The 19,717-nt window shown below is 45.4% G+C and overlaps 1 protein-coding gene across 3 annotated transcripts in view; it reads right to left on the bottom strand.

The window, feature by feature from the left end:
* Nucleotides 1-16,525, bottom strand: part of palm3 (paralemmin 3) — a 44,273-nt gene extending 27,748 nt beyond the window's left edge. Inside the window, exon 1 of one of the 3 annotated variants that reach the window (XM_088932678.1) lies at nt 15,952-16,525. Coding sequence is in view for 1 of the 3 variants with exons in the window: in XM_088932677.1 (XP_088788803.1) it covers nt 2,771-2,772 (2 nt within the window). In the remaining 2 variants the exon portion in view is untranslated. Of the gene's footprint in view, nt 1-2,770; nt 2,782-12,866; nt 12,988-15,951 lie in introns of those variants that run through there. The other 2 variants (XM_088932679.1, XM_088932677.1) reach the window with 2 other exon arrangements.
* Between the last annotated feature and the right edge of the window lie 3,192 nt (nt 16,526-19,717).

The following is a 19,717-nucleotide window of genomic DNA, read 5'->3' as shown; positions in this document are numbered from 1 at the left end:
CAGCCACGTTGGCTGTTATCCTGGCTTCTTTCAAGAAACTCCTCAGGTCAATCGGCTATTAGCATACAGGCTGGATGGGCCCCCTGGCCTCCCTGCTGTAACTGTTCATAAATAGAAACTCATATTTCACCAGTGCAAATATTATATCATGCCATTGAGTTTTTTTTCCTCCGTTTTTGGGGTTGCTGTTGTGCCGAAACAAATCTTGAAGCTAATCTAACAGTGAGGTAAATGCCTGTCCAAATGTCTGTAAGATGTCTGCATTCAGGGTGGGGTGCAGTCATGCAGAATCAACAGTAGATTTCAATGAATTGGGGTTCCATGGCACAAAATCTGCCTTTAGAGCAAAAGACACTTTCTATAATAAAAGCCATTCATGGTGTAGGTATTCTGCATCTTTTTTTTCAAATGTATTTTCTCTGCCAGTCTCAACCTTGCAGGAATGTACCCTAATCATCAAAACTTTTTTATTTATTGGAGCGCCTTTTTCTTCACTTACAAAATGCATTTAAAAAAAATGTTAAAATTAAAAAAAATTCAAAATGACTGATAACGTGGAGGTGAGTCTTAGTGCCTGTTACTACATTACTATGTAGGAGCTGAGAGATGATACGTAGAATTGGAAATATTTCAGCTCCCCACAACCACTGTGGTATCACCAAAGCAAAATGTCAAAACCTTAGGCAACAACAGGAAACCCAAATCCAAACACCACAGCATTCCAGTCATTGAGCGTGAGGCTGCTGTCATAAAATGTGATTCGACGTTGTCAAAAAAAATGCAGATTGTTTTTTCATTTATAACGAAACCCATAAAAGCCCATTCATTCTATCTAGCTTATTTGGTTTTTAGTCAGTAATTGATCCAAGTACCTTATTCAGCTTTTTCCAAGGTAACATCTTGTTACATGGCTGGGTAACTTGTTCCAGCCTTTACCTATTGTTGTTCCTATATGTAGTTCCTCCAGATGTCCATTCTACATGCACGCAAGTCTATGGGGTTAGCTTTGTCGATGCTGTGAGGATTTCGAATAACAAGTTCAGGTTCTTAAGCAGTCTCCTCTATACCACGGCTAAAAAGCTTTCTTTTAGCTCCTCCCTGTAGGACAGACCATTGAGCACAGGAATGGGCTCGTCTCTGAACTGATTCCAGAGTGACAATACAGGTATCTTTCTTTTATATCACAGTGACCAAAACTGAATGCAGTATTCTAAATGTGGCCTTGTACATAAACCACATTCATACACCTCCCCAGGCAGTGCAGACACTCCTCAAGTCACAGACACCCACACATCTGAACAGAGATCCACAAGGTATGGTATTTATATAATTCAGGCAAGCGAAAACCACCTTTGGGATGTTACATACAGCAGTGTAGTGGATTTATGTGTTATTATTATTATTATTAAATTCATTAAGCTGAAGCGATTGGAGAGATGTACCTTGCTTAAGGGAACGATCTCCCAGCATTTGACACCCAATCTTCCAGTTCCAAGTCCAGAGCCCCCTTACTCCTCCATAATGCTGCCTCTACTCATGTGCTACTCAGTTGCTTGTTCCTGAATTGCCTTCCAAATGAAAGCCATTCCTTCGCCTCCCAAATTGAAGCGGCGTGTGTTCATACCATTTTTTTAAAACAAAGAAGGACCCAGTTCATGGTTAAGAGGCATAAGATCTTGTTCTGTCTGGAGCCACGTTGATTACAAATGGGCTGTGCCAAATTGTGGGAGATCAGAAAAAGAAAGAGATAGTCACTTATGAGATCATTGGTTTATTCCTCCTCATATTGGGCAGCCAGGTCCAACTGAATTTATTCTGTGGTTTAAAACCAGTCTCCTGACTTGTTTCTGTGTTATTTCCTTAGCAAATAATCTTATTCAGGGGCGACTTGGCCTTTACAAAGTTGGACTTACTGTAAGTGGAAGTACAAAGGAAACATTAGATAAGATTACAAGCGAGTACTAGTACAATTACGTTAACAGAACTCCGTCATCAAATAACACATGGCAAACATTTAACATGTTTCTTCTGCCTCATTAATGAAATGATGACATCTTAACAACAGCTGATTAGACCTCTAAAGGCCGAATAAAAACCCGAAGAACTTCTGTGCTTTTATTCCCAATCAGTAACACTCACACACTCTGGGTTTATCACTGTGAGAACACAAGAATGAATACTTACTCAAGCCAGAGGGTATGTGTCTGCACAGACACAGATAACGTAGTAATTAGTGAGGGAAATGGGTTCTGCTTCAGTGCCAGGTGATTTGGATCCTGTGTTGCTTATTTTAAGGGGCTAACAACCCTGCAGCCCTTCAAACACATTCTAAGGCAGGAGCAGTTGGAATCAGAACCATATTTCTAATTAGAGTCCTTTGGAACTATTAAGTATTGATACTCCCATCTTCCTCGTGGCGTTTTTCCAGTGGAAATTTGCTATGCTTTTCTGACACTGAAAGTACAAGATTGTGTTTGGTTGCTTAATGTTTGGGTATACAAGTATGGCACGAAGGGTGCCAAACCAATACAGTATAACAACCGTGTCTTCACCCAGAAAATCACGCTGTATTGCAGCGCACAAGGTTTGACAGGTACAGTAGGTAAGCTTTTTTCCAGGAAAAATGAATTTTTCATAGTTATTAATCAGCGCAGTTCATCATATGTTTTCAACAGTAGCAGCATACAAATATAGGCAGCTACTGTTAGTGTCATAAAGACAATAGCAGAATTCGAGTTGAAAAGGAAGTTTGATTCCATACAGTACCTACATGATAATGTGAGCAAGTAAGAACTCTGGAAACAGGCCAGTCTGCTGCTTTCAGGTGGTGTACAACCCTCATATTCCATTATTTTAAAAGATAAACAAAAATGTTTTTTGGTTTTCAAACTTGTGGGAGAGAAATTGTATCACATTGTAATCCCAACTATAGGAGCAGCTGTGCAGTACCAGGATACCAGGGTTCGGCAGTACTGTAATTCGACCCACTCACACAGGAGGAGCAGGACAAGTCAACTGAGGCTCCGGCAGGATATTCCCAACTCTGAGGTGCCACAAAATAGCGCTGTTATTAAAACGAGCACTTTTGAATATTTAAATATCATAGCAAGCCACGCTTAGAGTCGCTAATACTGAGATCCTTTATGGCTCTCTCTGTGCGTCCGATCTTGCAGGACGTCACTGAAATTCCCAAAATGTGTAGCGATAGCAAAAGCAATATTTGAAAGGGATGCCTTATAATTTTACGCCCCAGTAAACCTTGTGGTAGGGTGAGGGATGCAGCTCAGAATCCTGCCTTGGGACATTGAACATTTCTGTGGTGGAGCAAACAAAACCCAATCCCAAGTCGTGCTCTTTAAAAAAAGGATGCCCGCCTACCATTAGCGGAAAAAAAAGATGAGCTTTTTCTCTGGTCCCAGCCTCCAGGCCCCCCAGCACACATTCCTCTCCCTGTTGTAAGTTCACGGTCTGCTTCTTACAACCTAACATTGGCTGGGTTGGTGACAGTTACCTCCCCCATGCGTGTGTGCTGTCGGGCTGTAGGTGGTGTACACCACTTTCACAACATCTGGAGAGCAGAAACAGCACAGATTCATCTGGCTCAGACATTCCTGGGGGACTGACCCCACGTTCCTGCATGCATCAGCAGCACTGCCAACACATCCACAGGACGGGTCCTGTTAGCAGTAACTGTGGCAAACGTCAGGGAACTTTGTACACACCTTTGATTTGAAGGTTAATTGTAGGAGCCGTGCTGCACAGACTAGACAGGGGTGATGACAGACGGACTTTACAGCAGTATGGAATGCTCACATCCATGCCTTTGAAAGCTCAAAGCTGCAGCAATTGAACTTTTATCTCGGTGACCCCCTGACACCGAAGGAGTGGCATTTTGAGTCTAGATTCTTTGCATTTTTTAGCAAAAAAGTTGCTTTGGAATTCACAATTTGCTTTGGAATACCCAGAATATAAAGAAATGGAAAGCTGCTAATGCACTCCAGTGGTTTCGCGGTAGGTATGTGAAAATGTTTACAGACATTCCTGGCTCACATCTGTACACATACTGGGAAGGAAGAGTCTAGTGCCTGTATTTACACTTGGGGTGGAAGGGAGACTGGTGTTTTCTCTTCTAATCCTGTTTCTGATATTCTGATCTTCCACAGTTTTCTCTGTGGGTGGCAGGAAGACAGTTTAGTTCAGTTGCTGTGGGCACACTGCATGCTCTGCAGTAAGACACAGGCCTGAAGCGTCTCAGAAACCCTTGGGTTGAAAAGCCTTCCTCGTGGCTTTAAAAGACTCAGGACAGGTATGAACGTGAAGCTTCCGTTGTGTTAAACCTTTCTTTTCTTTCCCAGGGCAAAGACCGTCAAGGCTGTGGCTACATGCTTCACCAGGAGCTTTACTGCCTTTGTGTATCTGGATGCAGCATTGTGCTTCGTTTTCAGGAAGGGTCTTAAACTGGAGCACACTGATCGGGTTTAGCGCAGGAGCACTCCTGTCAAGCTGGCTGGTTTACTGCAGTCATTCCAGAGTAGCGCAGGGAAGCAGTGATGTATTGAGAAGCTTTTTGGAACTGCCTTCTCATTTAGTATCTCAGCAAATGCACTGTAAAAATCCAGGGATGATCAGAGACAAAGCGAAGTGACATCAGGGAGACTGACTAATGACTGCATTTTCCCCTGGTTTTTCAAATCACTGAAGAATGAATGAACCACTTTAAAACTTCATTTGAAAGGCTTATGAGGCATGTTAATCCTTTAAGCTCATTAGCCTGTTTTCACATGCTACCTGTAGTTTTACAGTTTCCTTGTACGCCCTGCTTAAGAATAGTTAGGAGAGGAGAGACAGTATTTAAGAATATTCTTAAATAAAAATGAACATCCTTTTTGAGAAGCAAAGCTTTTTTTATCCAGCTACATCTTGTCTGTGACTAACAGGGCTACAGTATGTTTCAACCCTGATCTAGTAGAGGACGCGCAAGCATACTGTATGTGTTGCTGAACGACAAGTCTGTATTTCAGCGGCAGACACCCCAGATTCCTTGTTTCTGCACAGTATGTGAGTCGGGATGAGCTACCCTAAAGCTCTGGAAGAACTAAGACCAGTCCAGCCTTCATGCTGGGAGACAGTATTAAGATAAGATCACTTTATTGGCCATATACTGTACAATTTCTTGTATTAGGAATTTGTCTTTTCGCATACCCCAGCTTGCTCTCCATGAGACACACAGACAGGGGGAGAAGCTTGGGGTCAGTTGGGGTTAAGGGCCTTGCTCGGGAGCCCAACGGAGTTGGATTCCTTTGCCAGCCTCGGGATACGAGCCGGCAGCCTTCCAGCCACAGGCGCAGATCCTTAGCCACAGAGCCACCGCACTGGGATGCTACACGGTAAACATGGCTACATGTTGGCATGAAGTTTCTCCTTCAACCCTTGCTTTGCGTCCCTCTGAGCTATCGACTGAACCTCGCCATTCCTACTGATCAGACATAAAAGCCACGTTCCTACTCTAAGTGAATCTGCAGCATTTGTGGCTAAAGCACAGCTCAATGGCCTTCACAGATCAAATTACGTATTAATAAAGAAGAGACTTTTCCTACTTGAGGAACCGATTTGCTTTTTAAGCCCAAACTCCAGCAGAGGAGGGGAGTAAAACGAGTGTTTCCAGATTCATTTCCCATTACGGAGCACGAGCACTAGGGGACTGTGACCAAGTGACTGAAGCTCCTAACTCTCACAGCCAGCGTTGATAACCGTGCCTGGGCTTTCAATACAATCCCCCCCCCCCCACCCCACCCCAGAGACACGGGCTGGATAAAACAAACAGGCCAATAACAAAGGCTGGCAGGAGTGGGAAAGCGTGCCCTGGCCCTGCTGATTTCCTCCCAGAACAATCCCAAAAGGGGTGGGGTAGAGCGCCCCACGACTCCAGGCCGGAGTCGAGGAAATGAAATTGGATGTAAAACAAGAATCTGTTTGGTTATTTCATGATGGGAGAACTTGGCAGGGAGAGGAAGGACATGAGCCAATACCTGTGCTGAAGTCCCATCTTATTGGAGCCGCTGTGTCTCTAGTGTACGTCCCTTATTTAGAAGTGCACGATAATTTCCTCTTCCTGTTGTCGTGCGTTATCGGAGGGGTTATCGTTTTACACCTGTGATTTAGGTCACCTTGTTTCGCGACAGCTGTAATTAGCGGGTTTCCATCTGGCAGACAGTGGTGTGCTGGAGCAGCTGGACTGAAATTTGCTCTCTGTTTGACAGGTTGTTTTGCTGGAACGAAGGCAAGCCTGTGCAATTGTGGCCGAAACTGTTTTGGTTAAAGCCGTCCAGGAGTCATGGCTGCTATTCCAACAATGCAGCGTCTCCACTGCGCACGTCGCCAGCCCTAAATTCTTCTTTCCCTGGATCTGGAATCAACGCTGCCTGGCAGGAGGGATTGAGAGGCAACTTTTGTGACTAAAATGGTCTTTTTTTTTCCAGCAAAATCTGGGATCGCAGCCCGTAGTTGCGCAAGATTGCGGTTGCTAGTAATTGCGAAAACGGCTTGGACACGAAACAGAATTTTCTGAAAGAGAAGAGTAACGCTGCTTCACATTTCGCTTATCTTGGCCTACACATCTGGTATGCAAAAGCAAAAGATTTAGTGTGAGCAGCAAGTTTGATGAGCTTAGTGGGTGACGAGTCTTTATTTTCCAGTGCATTCGTCTCTAAAGAAATGCTGGACTGAACATTGCACCCCGAGTGCAGAGTGTGGACATGGGAGTGGTCAGAAGGGCTCTCTCGGCTCTCCTGCTGAGTACATGCAAGTGCCCAGTGATGTCAGCGAGACAATCTGCTCTTCCAGCCAGTGTAGCCCTCTCGTCAGGCGCTATGGAGCTTGCAGAGCTAAAAGGGTGAATGGCTCTGTCGTGTGGGTGTGAGGCACAGTACAAAGTCACTGTTTTACAATGCAGGTTCAGCTCGTTGTGTGGTGGCAGGACCCGAACCCTGGTCATGGATTGTCTGATGCTGGTGCTCTGCTCTCCAAGCTACGGTGTGCCTGTTGCTGCACAAGGTTCCTGCGCTGTGCCGCGCCACTTCAGTGTTTATCCTCCACTTTCTATCATTCTTCAAAACAGCTGTTGAAACCAGCTTCTCTCCTCAGCTGTCACTCCGTTTCGAAGCTTGCTTCAGCCTCCGTGCTCTCTGGGTTTGTCCCTTGTCTCTTTTTTGACAACGCTTCTGCCTAGAGTTTTTGTTAGTTGTTCTTGGACTCTGTACCACACCTTTCCCGGGCGGGCCAGAGTGACTGTGTGTGCATGTGCAGTACAGGAGCTGTTGCTGTGGTCCACGATGTCCAAGATCACCAGCAGCCATATCACCCCACAACACACAGCTGGCAGCCCACTGAGGCTCAGCAGGTGTGAGCCTGGTCAGTACCTGGATGGGAGACCTCCTGGGAAAAAAAACTAAGGTTGCTGCTGGAAGAGGTGTTAGTGGGGCCAGCAGGGGGTGCTCACCCTGTGGTCCACGTGGGTTCTAATGCCCCACTATAGTGACGGGGACACTATACTGTAAACAGGCGCTGTCCTTCGGATGATATGTAAAACTGAGGTCCTGACTCTCTGTGGTCATTAAAAATCCCAGGGCGTTTCTCGAAGAGTAGGGGTGTAGCCCCGGCGTCCTGGCCAAATTTCCCATTGGCCCTTACCAATCATGGCCTCCTAATAATCCCCATCTATGAACTGGCTTCATTACTCTGTCCTCCTCCCCACTGATAGCTGGTGTGTGGTGAGCGTTCTGGCGCACTATGGCTGCCGTCGCATCATCCAGGTGGGGCTGCACACTGCTGGTGGTGGAGGGGATCCCCATTACCTGTAAAGCGCTTTGAGTGGAATGCCCAGAAAAGCGCCATATAAGTATAAGCAATTATTATTATTATTATTATGTAATGAGGCAATTGGCAGTTCCAAATTGGATGGACACAACTCTGGTCAAGTCCGAGGGTATTCAATATAAGTCCACTAATGTTCTGATACCAGCACGTGCATCTGACAGGAACTTCGTAATGAGTGGATGGTTACTGCTGAAAACCACGTCCACGTATTAGCAGTGGGTTGCCATGGGTGCGTGGTAAACGGATGCTCATCAGCTGTAGGGCGCTCATTTCAGCTGAAGGGAAACGAGCGAGGAAGCTTGAGTTCAAAGACATTTCAGTCAGCAGGTAGTTGCCAAGCAGCATCAGGAAACCTCTCTCTCATGGAGCAAACCGAGAAGGCCTTGCGTGTGAAAAGCTGAAGGCAGGGATGGAATTTTTTTACTTTCTGTGCAGATCTTCACTGAGAAGCAGGTCCACACGGGCAGCTGTTTTTCGTCATCCAATGCTGGCGTTTCATCCAGCGGAGTTTAAGGTCATCTGCCATCCTGAGGCACCCCCTCATTAAAGAGGCGCTGGGAACAAGCACAGGTCAAGCAGCTGAAGCCTTGAGGAGATCTCAGGTATCTATTCCTTCTCCCTCTCCCTCTAGAGATGGAACGGCACAGACTTGGCCATCGGGAACAGGAAGAGACTTCAAAGACAGGGGTCCTGTTTCTCAGAAAGACCACCGTTCATGTGCTGTGCCACAGGAACCTGGAATCCTAGAGACTTCCTCAGAATCCCTCTCCAGCTCCAACTGCTTCCCTGACACTGCAACCCAGCTGCGAAGCCACTAATTATGAAAGCCTTTTGTTTACCCGTCTGCAGTTTCCCAGGAACAGACAGGCAGCAATAAGTGGACTCCAAGTATGCAATTATGCAATTAAATGTATTTCCCCCCCATACTTCCCAGACGTTTTCAGCTTTTGTCATATAGCTTTGCACAGCAGTGAGTGATACATTCCCAAATGCACTTTGGGACAATAAGGGTGGCTGGGTCTGAAAGGCATGCAGTGTTTCGGACAGCAAGCAAGCGGTATGCCTTTGTCCTGTTTTTCATGGAAAAAGTTACAAAGCACCATGCTGTCACGGCAAACCCAGAGAGATGGGGTCTTGGACAAGCCACTTTCCTCTTCCTTGAAGCTTTTCAGTTGATCTTGTGTTATAGGGGCAAAGTGAGTCACTATTTAAAGACGGCAAACGCGGGTGGGAATTTCTTAGGATGGTGATCACAGAATTGCAGGATTCGCACATCGTGATTCATACCGTTGTGCACTGTGCTAAATGCAACAATCTCCGGATGTCATCCCGAAGATCCGAGCCCAGAGAGTGGAAAATACGCATGAAAGAAAGCCAAAGTAATAATATTTTAGGCAACCAAAAGAGAAGCGCATCTTCAAAGGCAGTTCAAACTAGTTTTTGTTACCTGTTTTGTTTTAAGGCTCATCATCTCATTCTTTGAAAGACTTAGGTGCACAGTGTCATGCGCCGATTTTTTAGTATCAGTGTCCTTGCTTGAAAAAAAAACTTGCAGGGCAGCATTCTTTCCTCATTCACACCACTATCGCCTAACAGAACCTGTGTCGGTGTGAAAGCGAGACTGGAATAATCTGGAATTGCTGCTTAAAGACCAGCAGACTGTCGGAAAGGAAGCCAGTACCGGGTGTGCTGGTAATAAAGAGGGTACAGACATCCTTTATGTAATGTTCCCTTTCCCACCAAATGCCATTCAGACAGAAAAGTCTGGATAATCCCCTCAAAGAAAACGGTGTGGTGTTGCTCTCCTGCTGCTGGAGGCAAACCGGACCGATGGGATCAAAGGGAGACCCGGAAGGTCATCAGGCCAGTGTCTTTTCCACAGTAAATACCTTCAGGAATTTACGGAGAAAGGGACCGCCACAGTCTTCAGGGCCTCCCAGCTTAAGAAACAATTAAGGGCTCACTCTGAAAACTCGGAGCCCCCTCAACAAGGACAAATGGTGTGTGTGAGAAGCCGTGGACACGGAGCGAAACTACAGTACACATCCTGGAAAAAGGGCCGAATCGGTGATGACAGAGCAGCAGGCTGGCAGACGGCTGGCGAGGCCCCACAGTGGATGCCCTCAAATGTGCCGCGAGTGAAGGAAACTGGTAAAAGGCTGTGAGGAGTGATGGCACAGCTGTGGCGCCTCCAGGGACGCTTTACAGGAAAGAGCTGGAAGTGGTCGGGCTGGCTCGGTCTGGACAGCTCGCTAGGTGCCTCGGGCTCTGTAAGGTGACCTGGATGTGCCGGAAAGAGACGTCAGCAACCCTGCGAAGACCCTGTCATCCATCATGTCTTCCCACAAGCCCAGGCATGTCGCTTCTGATGTGTTCTGGAGCCCTGACCTGACAGGAATTGAAAGCCAGTGCAGGCAGGGAGGGCGGACTGGCAAGAGCCAGCAGCAGGCCAGGAAGGACCGCACACACCTCTTCCCTCATTAAAGAGGTGATGAAAAACAGCAGCCTTGCACTCTGCCTATGCCTCTTTTTTTCTAACTTGGCAGACAAACAAACGGGCCTGGCACCATCTCGCTTGAAGCTGCTGGCACGGGCCTGCCCCAGCCCGCGATTCCATTCTGACTCTGCAGTAGCCAGCGTTGATAGGTTAGTATCAATGTCGTGCTGTTACTGCCTTGTCCCTGTTTCTGGATGCGTTTCGGAATTACTCGAGGAGTTTTAACAAGAAACGTTTGCCCGCAGAGATGTGCTGCAGAGGGTGTGATCTGTTTCTCGCTGTTGGTGACGGCGTAGAGTGTAACACACGCTGGTTTACTACGTACTTCTGGGGCGGCCTGCTTGCTCCGGGGGTGGTGTACCTGGATTGCTTTTCTGCCGGGTATCTGATTTAGCAGTAGTCAACTAGACAGCAAACGTTTGTAGGAAATACAAATGAGCTAAGTCTGAAGACACACATTATAAAGCGTATAGAACCGATACGTCAATCAGCACCTGTTTACTAAACATGAACTTCAGATCTGCTGCTTTGATCAGCTGTTTGTTAGTCTTCTAAACAGACTGTATGGATACAGGCCTTTTGTAGATGATTTTCCATTTTCCATTTTCGAACGGACACGCAGCTTTCCCAAAAGCCAGTTAACCTGCTACTATGTCTTTGGGCTGTGGTGGGAAACTGGAGCACCTGGAGGAAACCCACACAAACCTGAGGAGAACATACAAACTCCACACAGACAGCACTACAGATCCAGAATGTGAACCCAGGGCCCCAGTGCTACGAGGCAGCATTGTTAACCACTGTGCCTCCGTGCTGTCCCTGTTTGTAACCCCTGACTTTTTTAACTCCAGGAAAATGACAGAAAAGATTTTTGGAGATCTAACCTTGCTCTTGTTTTACCAACATTTTCAAAAAACTGCACCAATTTTGTCATGAGTCGAAAAGCAAAACAAAATACGCTGCTATAATAAAATAGGTTATTCAGCTGGAGGAATTCATAATAGTTCCTGCATACATTTTAAATTTGTGATCTAGATTTGGTTTATTAAGTACTACAGTCAGATGAGTGTCTTGCGTAAGAAAAACTGCAGTCCCCAAGCCATGTTTACTTTTTAATCTTTTATCTCTGCAGTATAACTGGAAATCTTCCTGGCAGGGTCCTTCTACACTTGAACACACACATTCCAACAGCTAATAAAAAGATTTCCAAAATCCATCAATCTGGAGAAACCCCCCATCAATCTGGATGAAGCCCCCCCATCTCACATCCAGGCCTTTGAATCCAGGACAAGCAGTGCGCCCCCAGGGCAGCCTCGCCCCCCCGATCCTTCCTTTTAAAATTGTTATTATCTTGTGGTCAGAGTTCAGAGGTCCTGGGGGGAGTTCACAGTGTCTTTCACCCACCCAGGAATTTAAAGTTAATAGTCAACCTCTGCAATCTGTCTGCAGTTGCCTCAACCCCAGAATGCCATTTCCAGGTAGCAACTGCATGTACTGTAGTAAAGGTTAGAATGCTACAGTATAGTGAAGACGAGCTGTCAAAGACAACCGGGCAGCGTCCTAACAGTATCATTTTTTACTTCCTCTGCATTTCTTTCTTTATACACACTGTAGTTATTCCAGGAGCAACAACTCCTGTACTGCAAGGGGAGAATAAAGCCATTTTTCTTGTTGCAGCCTTTTTAACAGGAGATAGGATATATACTGTATATTCCCAGATCATCTCTGGAGCACAGCGTCTGTGAATGTTTGAGTCACAGCAAGTCTGAATCCAGTTGCGGTGTGCATGGGCTTTCTGTTTTTATTGGCTCCGTTGCTGAAGACATGAGGCACAGCGTATTTGATTTGTGAATGCAAAGGGGATTCCACTCTGTGCAATTGCTGCATGTCATCTTACAGTCTCTGCGTCTTTAACAAAGTAGAAAAGGAGCCTTTAACTACAGAAGCCTGTCAAGGACTGTCAGCTCATCTGTAAAATGCAAGCTTGCTCAGCTTCTAGAGGGAAGTGGGAGTGGTATTAATGATGCTTCAAAGATCCCTGGGACTAAATTGGTGCTTCTGATCTCACTGGCAATGTGCACTGATTTAATTTACTATTGCTTTACAGATAGTGCCCCCTAAAATGTGATGTGACCTAAAATGTGAGGTGATGTTTTTCTTCTAAAGTACCAGAATTGGTAAAACTATACCAAGCTGTCCTAAAATGAAATTACTATTTTATTTACACAAAGGGCTGTAGGAGAGTGGAACAGCCTTCCCAGCTACTTTCCTGAAGCTAATGCCCTTGGACACTTAAAAAAAGGGCTAGATACAGTAAGTTAATTAGTTACTAGCAGCTAGATATGCTAACACATACACTGTATTAGTTCTCACTGCGCAGCCAGCTGAACAGACTGTACCAGGCCAGAAGTATACAGAGCATCTTGGTGGTAGAGGTGTTTTGTGGGGTTTTCTGATTGCCATTCTGAGTGGTGTGAGACAGATTACTCTATCTTACCCGGCTACTTCCTGGCAGTGTTACCGAAGACCCAGGCAATCATTCACCAATCAATTCAAAATCAGTGGAAAACATCGGCTGTGATACTTCAAGCTTAATGGCAGGAGGGAACGAGGACCTTAAAGAGAATAGGGAGAATACGGTCGTATTTCATTCAGCTTTCAGATAACCCCATCGATCGGACATAGGATTAAATGGATTTCACCAAGAGCTGTCTACTTCTTTAATAATGGCTATCAAGAAAAACTGAACCGAAAGAGAGTGCCTTTTGTCTGCATTAGAAGAAAAACATTTCCCCGCTAATCATGAGTACAGCGTACACTACAGTCTTATCCAAGGCAGGCAGCAATGTTTGTTCTACTGTGTAATCTGTCAGTGGATTAAACAATGCGTAGTGCTAATTTATGGAGGTTCTGTCGGAAATGTACTGTATTGTGTGGGCAATCATGAAACACTTTTAGACGTACCTAGTGTTTCTCAGCAAGGCTAGAACAAACAGACCTTTTTACAGTGAGAAAGGAGAGGCAGGAGGGCTGGGACAGACTTCAGCTGCAATCACCTGTCTGAATGGCGAGGGGGGGGGGGATTCCAAACCGCAAGCCCTGGTGAGTAAACACTCTTTAAGTGCAGGGGGATATCGTGCAGGCTGTGGCACGTGTTCCAGCGCAAGCACCTGGACATGAAAGAGCTCCGCAGGGCTACAGCTGGCTCACCTGTTGAAAGTCTCGAGCTACTTCAACATTTCCCTCTGGAAATTGCCTAGGCTGTATTGCACACAACTCTTGCAAAGCACTTGGGAGATGCTGCTCGTTGCGGAAGATACCATGTAAATTTAGAATTAATAAACCACTTCTGTCCTATAGCCCTGGGCTCAAATCCAGCTCAGGTGACAGATACTGTATGAAGTAGGCTTGGTGTCTTGTTTATAAAACTGTTTGAGCTGTAACTTTCAGACCTTAAGACATGACCATATTTGACACAGTATAATCCTGGATTGTATGTTTTGTGAATACAGGGGTAGCTTCATTCCTAACTACACACACAGCAGGAGAGGAGGGGTTAATCGTCCTTTCTACATGAGGTTTTGGGTGTTTACATTAAAAGCCCTCTTGGCACCAAGACCAGTGTCTTTCTCACATGATCATCAGAGAAACCCTCCAGGTGTTAAGACTGCACACTTTTCACATCTTCACGTTCTTGTGAGTGACAAGAAATCTTTTCCAAAAACGGACAGCTGCTCGAATGAGCTTTTCTTGGTTTTTGATAATATTTCTAAACTGGAAAAATCCTGTTTCGGGGAGAATTATCTACAAGCTTCTTGGCAGGATAATTCTGTTTTGAGTGCGTTGTTTTAAATATTTTAACCATAATTGTTTTTAATGTTTTGCTTGAGGCTAGAGGTAGTGTCATTAGCAGTGTGGACCTCCAAATCCAAGACGCCTAACGAGAAGGTCACACCTTCAACACAGCCAAATCCGACCAGCTCTCACTCCACACTGCGATTTCTCTTGCACTTCCTGAAGATCACATGGAATAACTTTTAATATTACTTGCATCACAGTCAATGTCTAACAGCTTCAATAACAGGGCTCCCTATTTTGTTGACAATAATGGCTTTTAAACAAGGGGTTCCTGTGTGTGTGTGTACCCCTGTTTCAGATGTTTTTGTTACCAAAGGGCCAGAATCAGACCTCTATCTGAAGAGCAACCTTTTTTTACTCAATTGTCGAGTCAGATCAGATAAGAGTTCAGACAGGCAGACAGCAGGGCTCTATACTCCTGGATAAAGGTTTCAAATTCTCCAGTCCTGCTGAACTTTAGTGACCTCCTTTCAACTTCTTCCAGGTGAAAAGTGGCATGTCTAACAAGACTTCTCGCTTGTAGCTTAGTAGCTAATTAACCTACCAGTATGCTTTTGAACTGTGGGAGCAAACCAGAGGAAACCCATGCAAACTTAGGGAGAACATACAAACTCCGCCCAGATAGCACCCCAGGTCAGGAACTGGACCCAGTGCCTTGAGGCAGCAATGCTAACCACTGCGCCATCGTGCCGCCCTACCTTGTTTTATTTAGGTTATTTACACTTTTATTCCATTTTTTTTTAATCTTGGGTTTCTTGCCTCTAAAACAAGGTCTGTCTGTGGTCATAATTAAGGACGTGCGGTGGTGGTGGCGTGGACACGTGTCAAACCGAGATCTGTATCAAAGAAGGGGTTTTTTAACAAGTTACAGCGGCCCGCTCCAGCTTGACTGCCGATTTATTTTCATGCTCTTTCAGAGCAAGGGAGTGCCCTTGAGTAAAGACCTCCCACACTTTTAAAGTCAAAGCTGGAATTTTGGTGGAACGGAAAACCTCTTACCGACTTGAGCCTGTCCAGGGTGCCGCCTACCTCCACTGCTCCGCTCCTAGCGAGCTGAGCGCTGAAGTAGCCAGGAGAACTTTTTAAATCCCTTTCGTATTCCTCTGACAAGACCTCCTAGTGGAAACCAGATGTGCGGGCTATGTTGTCGAGCTTCTTGCTTGTAGTGAAGAGTAAATATAGCAGGTTTAAAGAATAGCTTTGCAGACGTATATAGAGCGAAGCACCGCGGCGTCATTAATATTAGCATATTATGTTGTTGCTGGTTCTGCTAGGGCAGATATTAAAATAGGGGTTTGCTTAGTGTTCCCGCTAGCAGGCGCGTCGTACAGTAAATGCTGCGAAACGTGGAAGATCTAAATTAAATTACCCCTGTTGAGTCGCCCAGAGTGTTGCTTCTGTCATTACTGCGCCAGGAAAACGCAGCTTTTCTGACTGCCGCGTGAATTTAATAGCGTCTGAGGTGTATACGCTAATACAGCTAAATAATTTGCAATCTAGCTCAGCGCTTGCAAATTCGACGACTCCAGATGTGTCTGACCCAGCGTCGTCAGCACGGAAACTGGATGAGCTCAAGGCTTCTTCTCATCGTTAACCTTCCTATGTGTGCATATTTACAAACTAACTTACTAAAAAAGCTTATTTCCGCTTAGAGGAAACCCGACAGGAGGCGAGCACCAGCTCAGCGGAGTTAGCAAGTTCTCAGACCCAGCTGGCGCACTTACCTTGCCAGTCCGTGGGTGTCGGAGAGGCGCCTGTCGTGTTTCAATCGGGCTGTTTCTTCAGGAACTTTCAGTCAAGAGAGACGAATCCCGCGTTTATCCAGCTTCGCGACAGGAATCAGGATGCAATATCCAAGAAGAGTGCCGACGTTCCTCAGTAAATAAAATCCCCTTTAAGTAAATCCCACCTGAATCGAGGCGTGGAGTATCCGACTGAAATGAACAGTTCTTGCGCTTAACGGGTCGGAGTTAGGTCTGTTTGCAGAAAGGGGGGAAATTTCTCCCGCTCTGCCAGATTAAAAAAAGCCCTATGTTAGCACTTCGGCGCTACAGATGGACTGATCTCGCCTGGTAGCTGCTGCAAGGCTGCCCAGGCTACCTGAGGGAGTTCCTGTGTTATGATCCTCGACCCAGCCCCCCTTGTAACTTTTTTTTTCTTTCTGAAAAAGCTGTTTGGTTTCCTGTTATTTTCGTCTCTTAACTGCAGGAGGTGAAGTCCTCCTCTTTTAACTCCGACAGCTAGTGAAATCTGCACGCTGTCGTCGCAGTCGCACGGAAACCTAACCGCTCAGTTAGTAACAGGTTAGGCTGGTTTGTCGTTTGACTCGTTTTTTTTTTATTCAAAACTTGATGACGGCGACGGATGGTTATGAAAAAGAAAAACCAACTTTGCACCAGAAAGAAAAGCGGACTCACCTCACCGGTGATATTTGAATCCGAGTTGAAGATGATAAAATATTAACCGTCTGTGCAGGAGTTTTGTGTTTCAGGACAAGAGCGCTTCAGTTCCCCTGCCCTAACATTACAATACGTGGGCACCGTTTTTACTCCTTCCTTAATAAAACAAGAGTCCGATTGAGTGACTTTTTTTTAAAGGATGCTTGTCACGCAGTAACAGTGCAGGTATATGGTAATATATATTAAAGCAGGAAGGAGTTCCACAAATGTTCTCTTTTTGTAAATTGTCCAATACAAAAACATTAAAACTAATTATAAATGTACAGGTTCGTTATATACACCGCGACAATATGCAAAATTCATGTCTACTAAAAAAGAAAATGGGGGTTTCCAAAATTCAGCGAGGCTGCAATTTGTCTCACACAAACGGACTCTAATAATTATTCATCTGCGGGACAGGCACAAAATCAAGCTGATAATAGCGGCACTTGAAACCTCCATATCCTGTCCTTTTCTCTAAATCATCTTACCGATATGGAATTAATTTTTCTCTTTTATCGAATCCAGGCGCTCAGTAAGCAAGTAAGCGAGTTGTGAAGTCGCCCTCGGTTGCGACTCCTACGGAAAATTAGCGGGGTGAAGGTTAGTGACAGCAGAAAGGTGGGACGTGGGTTGTCTTTGTCATCTCTGTTTAATTTGGTTTGCGGCCAGTCTTGACACAGACGAGCCGACAGGGAAGGGTATTGTTCCGGGCTGTTTAAACCCTCAGCTCTTCGAAAAGCAAAGCCCATCTTGTAAACACTGTACAACAATCGCAGTTCGCAAAATCTAATTGTCTAATTACACAAATTGCGTTTAAGTAGAATCAATGTTTACAGAAATTTTAGCTTCAAAAGGTTGGCTGTGATAAAAAAATACTTTAACCCTATACATTTTGAGTCAAATATTCTCTTTAAGATAAATTATTGCCTAGTTTCTCGCTGGAAACAGGAACAAGATATGTAAATCTTCGTGTTTGTCCTTTGCATTCTCTATTAATGCCTGCTGTCCCCAGGGCGTGACTGAAGACAGTCGATTGGCGTTGCGTTGTCTCTGTCAGTCTTTTGCCAAGCTGCTTCATCATGAGAAGCCTCTGCCTACCCTTCTCCTGCTGCAGTGGTGGTACTCTAGTATAAAGCTGCTAACCTATTGTGATCATGAATAATATAGTGTCTAGTACTCCTAGACACCTGGTTCCAGGGAGACTTTTAGCCTCCTGGTTTGAGGTGTGCTCCTGGTTTCCTGGTTTGGTCTTTGTGCGAATTTTAGGGCCTTTGTACAAATTGTACTAACCAACCAGAAAAGATGAATGTATGTAATGTACATTTACTTATGTATCCTGGAATCATCTACATACAATGTACAGTATTTTTCTCTATCATGTTCATTTCACTAGTCTGTGCAAATGTACTTAAGATTAGGCTTGTGAATTGCCAGATCCTTGGACCTATCCTATATGTTGTACTAGAGCTTGTAAAAGCAAAAAGTATGCAAAAAGGCAATTTCTTGCATTAAGAAATTGCCTTTTTGCATACCCCAGCTTGCTCTCTATGAGACACACAGACAGGGAGAGAAGCTTGGGGTCAGAGCACAGGGTCAGCCATTTATACAGCACCCCTGGAGCAGCTGGGGTGAAGGGCCTTGCTCAGTATTCCTCTGCTGGCAGTGGGATTTGAACCGGCAACCTTCTAGCTACAGCTGCAGATCCTTAGCCACAGAGCCACCACTCCGGTCTGGCCTGTATACAGAAAGCTCTTTAAAGGAAACTACACCAAGCTGAAATGGTACTTTAAACTCGCCAGAGGCTGTAAGATTGTCGTAGATCATTTGCTTTGGTGTGGGCTGTTGCAGTTTGTCCTGTGGTTAATTAGTTCTCTTCCTACTTTGACTTGATTTCTTTACTTTTACTCTGCATCTGCTGTGTTACACCACCGCAAACATCTGTATGATCACGTGCAATTATTTTCCTGCAGCAGAAAGAAATTGTACAGTACGTGTGAACCTGCCAAGATTAGAAGAAGAGTCTGATGTTTTCTTAATGGTTGTAATTAGTCATACCCTGTGTTAATTATTCTTACACTACAGGCTACAGGCCCGACAGTGGCTGTTTTAACGTCATCCCAGGGTTACAGACAGATGCCACCCTACAAGTGTTATTCACCCTACAGTGTTATTTCACAACGAGATGGCAAAGCCAATAAATATGGCGAAGCTTGTAATTGTGGGCTGACTTCCACTGCGGTCATCTTCCTACAACAGTTGCAAGCTCTTTTCTAAACATTGTGTCTCCGGGCAGCAAGATTTCTGGTCTGCTCATCATGTTGCTGCACAACACACTGAATCAAGTTGGCAGGCTTTAGCTGAGTAGGTCAGAGGGGTCAGAGATGCTCTCCTGGCAGCGTGGGCAGTATTTCCCTGCACAGCTGCAGCAGTGCACATAGAGACTCAAGGCAGGTGAGGCCCTTTCTGGCCGCCTGCAGCCAGTCTGTTTGATATGCGCTGTCGGGTGCTGTTGGATGCTGGGATGGCGAATAAGCCAACCCAGAGGGTGTCATCACAGCATCTGTCTGTCACAGTGCATCAAGCATCAGTGTACAGTCAGCAATACCATCCAGAGAGATCTGGAGGCAGACAGGTTGCTAGAAGACCTGATTCTGAGTGTCACAGCTGTTTGGCAGCTCCAAATAATCCCATAATTAGTTCAACTGGACCATTAAGCGCTGAGCTGGAGTGGAATTCTGCTGATACAGCAGCCCTCCCGGATGCAGTCCAGGCACCCCCAGCCTAAATAATGTAACTGAAAACCAAGAAGCTTCAACTGATGTTTAACAGCACATGTGTAAATATACTTATCAAGTTCATGATATCTACATATATGCACACACCGTTTTGTTCGATTGGATTTGCAGGGGCCGGAAATATAAGAGGGAGTCTCATCTGAATCTGGGGAGAGTGCCTGGAGATTATGCCACTGTGGACACAGGGGTCTGTGTAATCCCTGTGCCACACTCTTGAAATGAAATGAGGAAGGGAGGTATAAATCTGATTTTCA

This window comes from Atractosteus spatula, chromosome 14, assembly GCF_055471065.1.
Source record: "Atractosteus spatula isolate fAtrSpa1 chromosome 14, fAtrSpa1.hap1, whole genome shotgun sequence".
NCBI lineage: Eukaryota > Metazoa > Chordata > Actinopteri > Semionotiformes > Lepisosteidae > Atractosteus > Atractosteus spatula.
The sequence above is the reverse complement of the archived record's forward strand: the minus strand, read 5'-3'. Positions and strand labels throughout refer to the sequence as shown.